The sequence below is a fragment of the Mauremys mutica genome, chromosome 7, assembly GCF_020497125.1.
Source record: "Mauremys mutica isolate MM-2020 ecotype Southern chromosome 7, ASM2049712v1, whole genome shotgun sequence".
Taxonomy (NCBI): Eukaryota; Metazoa; Chordata; order Testudines; family Geoemydidae; genus Mauremys; species Mauremys mutica.
Window position 1 is genome coordinate 79,741,930 of NC_059078.1, and position 14,159 is coordinate 79,756,088.

The 14,159-nt window shown below is 47.9% G+C and overlaps 1 protein-coding gene across 2 annotated transcripts in view; it reads right to left on the reverse strand.

Moving 5' to 3' along the window:
- FAM13C (family with sequence similarity 13 member C) overlaps positions 1-14,159 on the reverse strand; it is a 250,496-nt gene that overhangs the window by 92,527 nt on the left and 143,810 nt on the right. For both annotated transcript variants that reach the window (XM_045023232.1, XM_045023233.1), the window contains exons 8-9: positions 9,934-9,990; positions 2,051-2,249 (exon numbers count right to left, since the gene is read on the reverse strand). In XM_045023232.1, the coding sequence (XP_044879167.1) occupies positions 2,051-2,249; positions 9,934-9,990 (256 nt within the window). The remainder of the gene's footprint in view (positions 1-2,050; positions 2,250-9,933; positions 9,991-14,159) is intronic.

Sequence of the window (14,159 nt, forward strand, 5' to 3'; positions counted from 1 at the left end):
AAAGCCTCAGTCCAGCAAGCTGCTTCATGTGTGCAGACTCCACTGAAATCAACGAGTCAAAGAGGTCTGCCCCTGAAGAGCTCACTGCTGGATCGGGGCCCAAAATATAGCCCAATCAGTGATGAGGGTACTTTAATTTCATGTGATGAAGTAACCAGGGTCGGCTCCAGGCACCAGCAAAGAAAGCAGGTGCTTGGGGCGGCCAGTGGAAAGGGGCGGCACGTCCAGGTCTTCAGCGGCAAGTCCCTCAGTCCCTCTTAGAGCAAAGGACCTGCTGCCGAATTGCCACCGAAGAATGAAGCAGCGCAGTAGAGCTGCCGCTGAAGTGCCGCCAATTGCAGCTTTATCTTTTTTTTCCCCCCCGCTTCACCGCTTGGGCCGGCAAAAAAGCTGGAACTGGCCCTGCAAGTAACATTTATTTTATGTGAGGACCAATCATATTCATAGTGCTAATTCTGTTATCTATGAGATACCATATCAGTGCTCAGTTCAGAGGTGGGGGCAGAATGGTACCACTTTTCTCACTGATTGGAAACAGGGCCTGGGGAAGAGTGGGTGGGAGTGGAACTCATCATGACTTTTTTGTTTCCCAATCCAAACACTGTATCACAGGAAAACGTCATGGCTTATTAGAGTTTTTTCCCCTCCAGATGCTGCACTTTTCAGTTGCATCAATATTTTAGGGAGATCTAATTACATGGTCACAAAATACTACATAAAACTAAACCAAAATTCTCAGTTAAATTCTTTGAGCCAAACTCATTGGTGAGATAAAAATGGGGCAAATGAGTTGACAGTGGATGATCTGCCCTACTTTAGCTTTTAGTGAGTTTGAGATACAGCGCAGTGGTGAGCTGGAGCTAGTTCCCACCAGTTCCCAAGAACCGGTTGCTAAAATTAGACTTCCGTGGAGAACCGGTTGTTAAAGGGCCAGGGGGTAAGCAAAAAACTCCGGTCCGCGGGCCGGACCATCCTGTTGCTCCCAGGATTCCCAGCTGGGGAGGCTGAGGTGCCCTCGGCCCCTCCCCTGTTTCCCCCCACCTGTAGTGTGACCAGCCACTGGCACCAGCTGGGCAGCTCAGCTGAGCTCCTGAGTTGTCCTGCTGCTTTGAGCTGCAGGCAAGGTAAGGGGCGGCTGCGAGCTCCAGGGCTGCTGGGGCGGGGGGCAATTTTCCCCAGGCCCTGCAGGGGCCCCCGGCCCCACGAGTATGTCTCCCCCTGCCCCTCCCCCACTTCCCTCCCACTTTCCACTTTTTATAGGGAACCGGTTGTTAAGATTTTGGCAGCTCATCACTGGATACAGGTGTGACATACATGAGAACTGAAAAGGGGCAGAGATTCAGGGTAGCAAGAAAAATAATTAACAAGAGGGTAAGAGACCAATCATCTCTCCACCTTACTTTATGCCTTCCTGATCAGCTGCTTTTCCTGATATACTTCCCTCTGTGCTGCTAGTGAGAGTGTCTACCCTCTCTGGGACAGTTACTCCCAGCTGCAGGGTAGACATACCCTAAGTATATTATTTTCACTAATTTTTCATACCCACCAAATGGGATAAAGGCATGAGATGTAACATCCTCCAGCCACCCTACCAAATATCTCCTAATAACTCAGAATTCATAAAACATTACAGTATTTAAGTGGTTTGACGTAGACACCAGTTTAAATCTCTAGCACAAGCCACACAAGAGAAAGATCTTGCCGTTATTCCAGCATGTCCAGGAAATACAAGAAGATAACTCAGACGGAGAAATAATTTGCACATCCTCAGTACTATGACATCCTTACTTTCAGCAGTGAGCAGTTGTGGATTCAGAATCTATCACTATGTCAGGGAATTCTCACTGATTCTGCATGATTCCCTTACGGAAAGGATTACTTCAACTGAAGTGTCACTTGTACCAGATACATGGCCCAAATCATTGTGGAGGTGAGTCAGAGCAGGGATTAATAATGCTATAATTTGCATCACTTTGCATTTAAAACATATTCCTGCTATGATACCACACCATAAATATCTAGCAGAAACAGATAAGTTTTATTTTATTACCTGACTTTCTTCATGGTTTTTCTCATTTTCTAGTTTTGCAATGGATTTGGGCTTTCTTAATTTTAAGTTGCCCATTCCAACCCGCAGTGTGCAGTCATGAGCTGTCTGTTCCACGTCCTGCTCGATATCTTGTAATCCTGGCTGGCTGTCCTCTAAGACTGTCGTGTTGTTGGGATAGTTTTCTTTGTTGTTTTCATCTCTAGAAGAAAATAAAACGAAAAGGCGTAAGCAGGATTTTAGCCATCTCTCAGAACAATACTGAGGAGGACTGGTGCCAAGGTCTCAGTTTTATTTGATATGTTAGCATTGCCAGGGTAAGGACACATACCAGCTAAACACTGTGTATGTTAATAAAACAAGCCTCCATTATAGTCTGCAGTTTATTATCAGACCGTATGCTAAATGCATGAGTACACTTTTGATATAGAGTAATTTAAGCAACTGTAATTTAGGGGCCTGTAAACTGTGAGGCCTGAGCTACACTACAAAGGTAGGTCGACATAAATTGCCTTTCATTGACCTCGTTGTGCATACGTCTATATTCAAATTTGTCTCTTGCTGATGTAAGCATCCTGTTAAGGCGACACAGTAACACCAGCTCCCCACATGGCTTTGAGCCATGGTCAATCTACTGTGGTCGACACAGTGTGAGTGGAGACACCACGTGACCTATGTCAACCCTAACAGTCGTTCAGAAGCTGTCCCACAATGCCTGACACTGACTGCTATAACCCCGTGGTCCTGGAGAGCAGAAGCCATCCCCCCTCTCTTTATAAACCTTGCATATTCTTGAAATGCCTTTTCCGGATTGCCCAACTTGACACGCACCCCTAGCAGCTCTCCTTTCTTGTGTGCAACTGCCAACCGACCATGCTGATGCCACGCTTTAGATGCACATCTGGGCCTGTGGGGAGAAGAGGCTGTGCAAGCACAGCTATGGAGTAGTTGTAGAAACATGGAATCTACAGGCAGTGAATGGGCAGATCAGGGATCAGCAGCAATGCTGCATAAAAGCAAAGGCACTGCAGCAGGCATGCCAGAAGGCCAGTGAGCTCAACAGTTGATTTGGTGCCAAGCCACAGGCCTGCTGCTTTTACAACAAGCTGCACCCCACAGAGCGACATGGATCTCTCCAATGAGCCCAAGACACAGACCCTTGCTGTGAACAGCTTGGAAGAGGAAGATGAGGGACATGCAACTGCGGGGTCCATCTATGCTGTGAGCCAGAATCTGCCCGAGACTCCACGCAGTCCAGTAACTCCCTGCGGGTGAGCCCCATTCAGGGGAAGGAACCTCAGGTAAACGTGAAGGTATTTCCCATTGTAATGTTGAAATGTCAAGATGGTGCCTGACCTCAGCGTAGCAGGACACAGGTATTGACTTATACTAGAAGAGGTAGCAGTATAACTAAGAGAGGTGGAACTGTTATCTTCTTTTCATTCCCTGCAGAGTTAGCTGGGCTGCTCATGAGCAGTACTTGGTTTATAGACACAGGTATGTGCCTTGAATTCTCCTGAGAGATCCTGTTGCAAGCTTCTTGGAGGTAACTCTGCAATCTTCTTCTGAAGGTTTCTAGTACTGGCAGCCTTATTGCTCCGTGATAGGACACGTTCCCACACCAGTCTCGGATTACTTTGGCAGGCACCACTGCAGTAAACAAGGTAGCAGAGTATGGGTCCATGGTGGCTTAGGGACACAAGTAACTACTGTGCTCTCTTCATTACCCTTGCGTGTGAGATATCAGCTAAAATCACCATCGCCTGGGAAAAACAGCGCTGGTGCTCAGTGCTATTAACTTGCACTCATACACATGGAAATAGGGGCCAAAATGTTACTGTTTCATGCCACCAAACAATCCCCTCCTCATACTCCCCCTTCCCTACACTGTCCTTGGCCATACTCAGAGTGGCTGGGACTGGATAGCCGTGTTGTAAACAGGTGCTCCAAGGCAGAAGTAGCAATACGCATGTCTTGTTTAAAATGTTAGGGGGCAAAAGGGAAGGGAGTTCTGAAACTTAACTTGCGCTTTCTGCTGTCACTATGCATACAATGACACCTCTGTATGTTTTATCCGTAGATGTTACCAGTGCATCTCTCCATACCCACAGATTGCCTGACCATGATAAGGAGGAGAAAGAAGAGGACACAGGAGGATATGTTCATCAAGATTCTGCAAACCAGTGCTGCACCAGACCATGAACAGAGTACTTGGAGGGTGAACATTGCAGATGGCCTGGAGAAAGAAAGAGCAGATAGATGAAAGGTCCAGGAGTCCCAGCAGAAAAAGGACAGGGAGCACATCAAGGGACAGTAGAAAAAACACAGCTTCACATACACTGACTTGTGAGAGTCACAGTTGCTGTATGGGTAGCCAAAATGTACATGAATGTTCTGTTCCCTTAAGTTCTGTTCCATTAATTTATTTTAGAAGTTTTTATTGAATGCCTTTTTTAATTGCACTTTTTTGCACTGGTTTTGTTATGTAATAAAAATCTATTTTTGGTAAAGAATTGATTTTTATTACTTCATAACATATGCTGGAGAATGCATAGCACTGCTGAAAGCTCCCACTACCTGTTATTGTAGAGGTCAACAAAACTCATAGGATCAGTGACATACACAGTGTAATAATTATAAATTCACAGCAAGCACCATATAATTAATAGGCACATTGCCAGACAGTGTTATATTAATAAATGTACACCAAGTACCACACAGTTCCTAAAAGCCCCAAAAACTTCAGGACAGGTAAAGCACAGTCCACACAATGCATTGCTGTGGCTGACCGTTAAAGTGCTCTGTCAAGGCCGCTCTAGACCAGGGGTCTCAAACTCAAATGACCCCGAGGGCCGCATGAGGACTAGTGCATTGGCCCGAGGGCCGCATCACTGACACGCCCCCTTGCTGCCCCTGGCCCCACCCCCAATCCACCCCTTCCATGAGGCCCCGCCCCTGCCCTGTCTCTTCTCCACCTCCTCCCCTAAGCGCGCGCAGTTTTAATAAATATATACACTCAGTAATGCACCTCACTCAAAGGACAAAACACGCACTTAGATTTACTGCCTAAGGCTCTGGGAGGGAGTTTGGGTGGGGGAGGGGGTCTGGATGCAGGCTCTGTGCTCGATGCAGGCTCCAGGCTGCGGCAGGGGGTGGGGGTGCAGGCTTTGGGACGGAGTTTGGGGATAGGAGGGAGTGCAGGGGTGAGGGCTGTGGGGCTGAGGGCGAGGGGTACATGATGCAGGAGGGGGCTCAGGGCTAGGGAAGAGGGTTGGGCTGTGGGGTGAGGGCTGTGGATGAGGGGTTCATGATGCGAGGGGGCTCAGGGCTAGGGAAGAGGTTTGGGCTGTGGGGTGAGGGCTGTGGATGAGGGGTTCATGATGCGAGGGGGCTCAGGGCTAGGGAAGAGGGTTGGGCTGTGGGGTGAGGGCTGTGGATGAGGGGTTCATGATGTGAGGGGGCTCAGGGCTAGGGAAGAGGTTTGGAGTGTGGGGTGAGGGCTGTGGATGAGGGGTTCATGATGTGGGGGCGCTCAGGGCTGGGGCAGAGGATTAGGGTGCGGGGGGATGAGGGGTTCATGATGTGGGGGCGCTCAGGGCTGGGGCAGAGGATTAGGGTGTGGGGGGATGAGGGCTCTGGCTGGGGCTGAGGATTAGGGTGCAGGGGGATGAGGGGTTCATGATGTGGGGGTGCTCAGGGCTGGGGCTGAGGATTAGGGTGCGGGGGGAATGAGGGCTCTGGCTGGGGCTGAGGGTTTGGGGTTAGAGAGGCTCAGGGTAAGGGAAGCCTGCCTTGCCAGTACTGGCGGAGGGCAGGCACTAGGACCCTGCACCCTAATCCTCAGCCCCAGCCAGAGCCCTCATCCCCCCACACCCTAATCCTCTGCCCCAGCCCTGAGCGCCCCCACATCATGAACCCCTCATCCCCCCGCACCCTAATCCTCTGCCCCAGCCCTGAGCACTTCCCTTCCCCCCCCCCCCAGCCCGGCCCCGGCGGGTCCCGCTTCCCTTCCCCCGGCCCGGCCCCGGCGGGTCCCGCTTTCCCCCCCCCTTACCCGAGCGCGTCTCCGGCGGTCCCGCTCAGAGCCGCGTGGTGAGGGGGCGGGGCTGTGAGCTCCACGCCGAGCGCAGCGCTCAGCCCAGAGCTCCCAGCCCCGCCCCCTCCCCACGCGGCTCTGAGCGGGGCGGGGCTCAGGCGCTCGGACGGAGACTCGGCGCTCTATGCGCCGAGGCTCCAGGAGAGGGGTGGAGGCGGGAGCCTCCGCTTTTCTCTTGGGGGCCCCTGCGGAGCTCCCCTGGGGAGCTCCGCGGGCCGCAGGGAAGAGCTCCGCGGGCCGCATGCGGCCCGCGGGCCGCATGTTTGAGACCCCTGCTCTAGACTGTAGAGCTCCACATTGAGCTCTTCTAATAGCCCTTGTGGCTGGCTGTGCAAACTCAGGAGAAAGATGTTCCATCTCCACCATGGAGGCAATTTTTCCTCCTTTGTTTCATAGATATTATGCAGGACACAACAGGTAGCACTGTTTTTTTTTCTCTTGCAGAGATCCAATCTTGTGAGTAAACTTCACCAGCATCCCTTCAACCACCCATAGACATTCAACTGCCATTCTGCACCTGCTGAGCTGGTAGCTGAATCTTTCCTTGGTGTTGTTGAGATGGCCAGTGTATGACTTCATGAGACAGGGAAGCAAGGGATAGACTGGGTCCTCCTGGATCACTATTGGCATTTTATCACCACCAATGGTAATCTGCTGGTCATGAAAATATGTCCCTACTTGCAGCTTTCTGAACAGTCCAGTGTTCTCAAAGATGTGAGTGTCATGAACCTTCCCTGACCAGTCCACACTGATGTCAGTGAAGCATCCCTGGTGATCCACCAGGGTTGCATAACAATAGAAAAGTAGCCCTTTCTGTTGAAGCACTCTGGTGCAAGGTCATCTGTTGCCAAAATAACGATACACGTGATACCTATTGCTCCACCACAGTTCGGGAATCCCACTATGTCATGTACATTATGAGAGTCACAGTCTTGTGTAGTAGGACACAATTAATGGCCCCACATACTCGCATGACAACTCCAAAACGGTTTCCTGCTGACCGGCTGCAATCAGGAGTTGCAAGTTTCCACAGTGTGATCGCCACTTGCTTGTCAACTGTCAGTGCATCTCTTATTTTGGTGTCCCTGCATTAGAGCTGGGAAGAGCTTGGCATCCAGATCCAGGAACGTGGCCTTTCACATCCAAATGTTCTGCAGCTATTGCTTATCATCCCGAACCTGCATTACAATGCACTCTCACCAGTCAGAGCAGGGATCGGCAACCTTTAGCACGCAGCCGGCCATGGTGGGCCGGGCCGGTTTGTTTACCTGCTGCATCTGCAGGTTTGGCTGATCGCGGCTCCGACTGGCTACAGTTCACCGTCCCAAGCCAGTGGGGGCTGTGGGAAGCGGCGCAGGCTGAGGGATGTGCTGGCCGCTGCTTCCCGCTGCCCCCATTGGCCTGGAGCAGCGAACCATGGCCAGTGGGAGCCGCAGTCGGCTGAACCTGTGGATGCAGCAGGTAAACAAACTGGCCCGGCCCACCAGGGTGCTTACCCTGGCGGGCCGTGTGCCGAAGGTTGCCAATACCTGAGTCAGAGATTATTTCTTAGCCCCAGAAGCAGCACTCTACTGTCTGCAGCTTCCCCGTAAATGCCACCAACAACCTTGAATTGGTTCTTGCAACATCCCACAGCAATCTGTCCTCCACAAAATTGTCATGTCCCCCCACTGCTGAGGTCCTTCCTATGGTTCTGCAAATACCAGAGATCGTTTGTCCTGTGTTTGCAGTTCTCATGACAATAGTGCAATAGTGAAGAGTGGTTTAATTTAGACCCTGAGACACTCTTAGGAGCTCAGGCTCCATGCTTCTGTCAGAGATGGCAGACAGACAGAAGTGCTGCGAGGTTTTGTGGGATTTTTAAAAAAGGCATGAAAATTATGGGGTGGGGATGGCATTATAGCATGGAGAAAGCTGCTTGATGTGAACTTGATCCCTTGCTCCCAGTCACCCCTATTCAACTCACTTCTGCCCTATTATGCAGTGCCAAAGTTTCCCAGGAGACAGTGCTCCAGATAGCAGGGAGTTGCACACTAAGATATCTATCCAATGTGCACCACACATCGACCCAAGCACTCCTGATGAGTACATGCAGTGCCAACACAAGTGCCAAGTGCACACGCATGAGTGATGTACTAACTGTGGCAGCTTTATGCCAATGTAACTTGCATTGACCAATGTTTGCAGCATAGATATGGCCTTAAAGTTGCTACTTTTTGCCTTCCCATACTAAAAGTCAAAAGCATCTTTTCCCATATCATCACCCAATGCCACAGGCTTCAGAAGTCATTGGTTTAGCTGGGCTGTAGCCCTACTAATATTGTTGTCTTTCCCCTCACACAAACTGTTGCTTCCTACATCTGTGATCTCATTCTGCAAACTCCCTTCCCCGTCCTTTCATATCTCCTTGCTCTTTCCACTCAGTTTTTCACCTTTCCTATGGGCTACTATATCCCCTTCATGTCTGCTGGAATAAGGGAGAGAGAAGGGCATATGAAGTAGGATTTGGACAGCCAGAGTAGGACAGGTTTCGAGTTGAGAGGAGGGAAATCATCCTTGCCTTCTTTTTCCTATCTCATGTCCAAACATGTTCCCGCTTCATCTTTCCTAGCCTAGATTCCAGCCATACCACTGCCCTTCCCTCCACTCCCTCCCAGGCAGTCATTGTCACTCCCTAGAGGAAGGCATCCACTACTCACACTCCTTCCCCCCCCAGTATCTTAGTCCAGAAAAAAAAAAAAGATAAGGTTGGTAGTTTGTGGGAGGCAGCTGGACAAGTTGGTGAAAATTATATCCGAATCCTGATTGCAGGAAAGGGTCACTGTGCATAACAGTAAATCACAGTCTAGGTGGCTTAATTAGACCCTGGGACACTCTTGAGAGCTCAGGTAAAAGTTGTGGCTAGGACAGAAGTCTCATCTTTGTCTGGCAAGCAGAGTACAACCTTTCCTCCCAGATGCAGACCTTGCTGCAGTTATCCATGCCTTTGCTACTTCGAAGTTAGACTCCTGTAATACACTTTGTATAGAACTATGCATCAAAACTATTCAGAAATTTAAGCTAGTGAGAGAGTGGGGCTGTCCACTTATTAAGCAGTGCATCATGAGAGAATAGGTTACCAGCCATGCTCTATACTCTACACTGGCTGCCAGTTTTCACATGGAAGTCAGGATGTTGGTTTTAACCAATAAAGCCCTAGGATTTGTGACCTGACTACCTGAGAGATCACCTCGCTCCCTGTCTGAACTCCCGCTGCTGAGGTTATCAGGGTTGGACTGCCTCAGGAGTTCAATAGAGAGCAGCCTGTTGACACAGAATTCTCTGTATTGAGACTTCCCCTACAGAACTGGCTTTTCCCTGTTTGGCTCACCAGAGCCCAGATGTGTTAACCTCGTAGGCACCAAAGCTTCTCCCCCAGGGAAATGGGCTGCGGACAGAAAGCGTGGTGCAGGGTAACTATTATTGTTACTGGGTGGGTTGCTTTCTCTTGCATGGGCAGCTCTAGAAATAGATTGAAATACAGTCGGTTTTAAACTGTCTACATTTTAAATTGTCTGGAATGCTAAGCTGTGTCGTCCAAAAGCAGAAATACACAAATATACCCTGGGTGATTTTCATCTCAATAATACTTAAACTAAACTATTCTGTAATTGAGAAGAATTTTAATTTTCAGTGATGATGCTTCTTGAGTTTTTGGGTACCATTAACAGATGATCCCTGATAGATAGGGATGAAAGAGAAAAGTCAGATCCCTTGCCAAGGGTTTTCGGATAAGATATAGAGTAAATACCTATGGATGGAGTTTGCTGCTTGGTCTTCATGTACAGACTCTGTATCCTCGTCACACCTTGAAAATGGATAAAAAATCATTATTGACTTGTTGCCAGTTGCATACTTTATCTTTTTTAGTAACAAAACTGGTCAGTTTGAAGTGACACATACAATTCTCTAAACATTCCACTCTCTCAAGCTTTAGCTGAAGTCAATTCATGGCATAGTTTCTCTGTTTGCTAAGTTTGTTGTGATATTTTAAAATCTGATTTTCTGCAGAATTAGATAGACCATTTGCTCACTCTCTTTTGTCTTACTGGAAATCCCATGACAAATAAAATGCAGCTTCTACTGTAAAAATTGTAGAAAATAAAAGGAGACATCCTTCTTTTTAATTGCTAATAGCCTACTTTGCTCAAAGTATTATAAACAGTAATTAACTTAACACACAGCTCATTTTTTCCTCCAAGACCTATTTAAGAAATTCACAGTTGTAGAGCAGTTGGCCTCTGTAATGCTACTGAAAAAAAAATCCCAATATAAGTTAAATCACTGAGGTGAAAAATAATTCTATTGAGATTTGATCACAATGTTTTGAGTTAAGTGTTCCTAAAGCAAAAAGTAGCATAATTACAAGGAGAAAAATGCTGTTATGTTTAATACCCAACTGTTGACCAGAGATTCAGAATGACATCAAGTATAGATTAACTTTGCAATGCTCAGTGCAAGACAATCTGCAGATCCAAACTGCAATGCACAATGGAGGCTTCTCTTGCCATCTAGACCCAGATATAAAGAAGAGTCTACCTTCCACTCTATTAATTCTGGACAAATGTTTGCCCCTCCCCCACCCTCTTTTCTTCACCCTCTGCTCATACTCACACTGCACAAACACTGAACAGGCCTGGGTTACTTGATGCTAGCTGGCAGAAGAATCTATTCATTATGTGGGAAGCAACCTGTAATTCAGTTGATTCATTAATTATTGACGAAAGCTGCCTGGCTCTGGAAAGAACACGTTAAATGATAAACGTGTATCCCTGCATGGCAATTTGATGGTAAGATTTTAATATGCTCCTCTCCCTGCCAGTCTTCTGCTGGTATCTTTATCAACTGGCAAGCTGCTGATGAAATTATTTAAAGGGATACTCTCTCAAGTTGTTTACACTTCCTGCATTGACCTACTTTTTTGGGGGGGGGAGGCGAAGGGTTAATGAACACATCCACTGAGGATGCCTTGAGTGCATTTTTTTTTAAAGAAAAAAAATAATTTCTCTCTTTAAAACTGCTGAGCTCCTCAATGTTTAGGTAATACAGCAGTGCTAATTTTTGCAAGTATATTAATGTGACCTTTGTTTGGGCATGAGTATGACCCCCATGCTGGGATTCTGCCTACAGAACTACAGACAAGGAAGAGAAGCAATGTATACTGAGTAATACATTGCAGTTGCATAAACAGTTCCAGTAGCAAGCTCCATAGAACTCCTGTTGCCAGTGGAGTGTTGCCTCCTCTGTTTTCCTATGGTTTAATATTGATAGGGGAGTGTCCCTGAGAGCCACTCTCCAGCTAACCGGTGTTAAAGGGAGAAAGCCACTTGCCAGAAGAAATCTTCATCTAAAATTGGGGAGGGAAAAATCAGTTGGAAAATTTAGGGATAGGAGTTGGGAACTTAGAGGGAGAAAATCAGGGAAACTTTCAGAGAGAGGAAAGAGAGATGGGAGAACACAAGGAGAGGAGATAGAGAGGAATAATATTCCTTGACAGAGGTGGAATGGCCCTGCTAATCTGCCCAGTGAAGACACCAGAAGGGAGCAGACTGCCACCAAGGCTCCCCACAGGAGACTAAAATAAGTGAGCGCCTGCACCTGTTTAGAAGAGGGGCAATTATTAGGTGAGAGGTTTGTGTGGCTTGGCTGAGGCCTATCTGAATCAATTAAGAATGCCAGTAGATAGGGTTTCCATTCTGCTTTGAATAGAAGCTCCACACTGGCCCGGTGTCTCCATTCCAAGCTAAGCTTGTGATAGGAACAGAGAGCCAGAGGAAAAGTTAGCTTTATACCACCTTTACACTTCTCCTGTTCTGGTGGCCAATTTGAGCTGCTCTTACTCGTACCTGGCTCTCTGTGGGACCACTCTGACAGCCAAGAATAGTCAGAGCATATAGGTGCTCCTGGCCATGGCTCTCTTCACCAGGAACATCACCTACATGAAGGGACTGTGAGGGATGCGGCATGCATACACCAACTGAATGCTGCCTGGGGATTCTCCCCTCTACTGAGCAAATCCCTTGAGGCTAAGACCCTAGCAGGATTTTAAAAAGGATTGGTGTATTGCACTACATGGATAATGAAAATACCCAGTTACACTATATAGGATATTTTTTTTTATAAAAGAGCAGGGAGTTGTCCCTTAGTGGTAGGTTATTCCATTAATGACCTTCATCTGAAGCATCTGGCCCCGGAGGATCAGAGACAGCAGAGCAACTAGATGGACAGATCTGATCCAATATGGCAATTCCATTTTTCCAGAGAACGTGGGATTTAGTGGATGTATTGTGATTTGTTCCTTCTTTGTCCGACTAGAGAGGAAACCTTTCCGAGCACCTGGAAAGCTGCATCTACTTTGAAGCTATGACATTTAAGATATGCATATAAACAATAACTTCTCATTCACCAGATGCACATATAGCCCACTAGGAGCCTGGCAGCTCTGGACTTTTGACTTATCTGGAGAAAGGTCCCTGGAAAAAAGTGAAATTTGATGTTTTATATCAAGGTCCTGTGTATTGTATGATTCTGCAGCATCTGCCCCTTGTAACAGACTTGTGCTTCAGAATGTAAGGCCAAGATTGGATGCCTAAAGTTAGGTACCTAGATCCTCATTTACACTGCTAAATAGAAGTGACCTCATTTTCAGAAGTGCACAGCATGAAAAATTGGTACTGAAGTCAATGGGAGCAGTGTGTTCTCAGCACCTTTGAAAATCTGGCATCTTTTATTTCAGTGCCTTAGTAGGGATAAAAGTGTCTAACTTTACACACCACATTTGACAATTTTGGCCAAAGTAGGTTTTTTTTAAAGTATGTTTCAAGCCCAGCGGGTTTATAAACTTGCTAAAAATAAAGAGAAAGCCAAATTCAATGTGAAAACAGGGTTCTGTTTCTACTGTGCTCCTAGCAAACTTCTCCAGTGCCCCACACTATGTGGGATATCCCATTTCTCAGATGCCTTTGGACCAAGGACCTGCTATTCCAGTGGTGGCTGCTGTGCACATACTCTGCCTCCTCCTTGTCCCTATTGGCAAAGCTAGTGTAATGCCAAGAGACCCCGGTCATTGGTGGGTAGGATCAAACCTGGGGCCTCTGGAGCTTAGTGAATGAGCCTCTGTTGCATGAGCTAAAAGGCAACTGGCTATTAGCTAAGGCTGTAAAGCAGACTCAATCTCTTTCTCTCTCTAAGTGGTCTCAGTGCCACTAGATGGAACAGAACACCACACCCAGGAGGTGTGTGGGTTACATACTTCCCCTAGCTAAGGAAGCACGTCCCCAGTTGAAATCCTGGACGAGCCCCCACTTGTAACGCTGACAGAGCTTGGTCATCAGGATTGAACCTGGAGCCTCTGGATCTTAAAGCCTGAGCCTCTACTGCATGAGCTAAAAGCCAACTGGCTATTAGACAAGGCCGAAGAGCAAACTCAGGGTACGTCTACACTACAGGATTATTCCGATTTTACAGAAACCGTTTTTTTAAAACAGATTGTATAAAGTCAAGTGCATGCAGCCACACTAAGCACATTAATTCGGCGGTGTGTGTCCATGTACCGAGGCTAGCATTGATTTCCAGAGCGTTGCACTGTGGGTAGCTATCCCATAGTTCCCGCAGTCTCCCCCGCCCATTGGAATGCTGGGTTGAGATCCCAGTGCCTGATGGGGCAAAAAACATTGCTGCAGGTGCTTCTGGGTACAGCCTCACCCCTCCCTCCGTGAAAGCAGCAGCAGCCAACCGTTTCGCGCCTTTTTTCCTGGGTGAACTGTGCAGATGCCATTCCACGGCAAGCATGGACCCTGCTGAGCTCAAGACAGCAATCATGGACGTTTTAAACACCTCGCGCATTCTCGTGCAGTCAATGCTGAACCGGGACCTGCAAAGCCAGGCGAGGAGGCGGCAGCTATGGCAGCGCAGCGACGAGAGTGATGAGGACATGGACACAGAATTCTGTCAAACTGCGGGCCCCTGCGCTTTGGA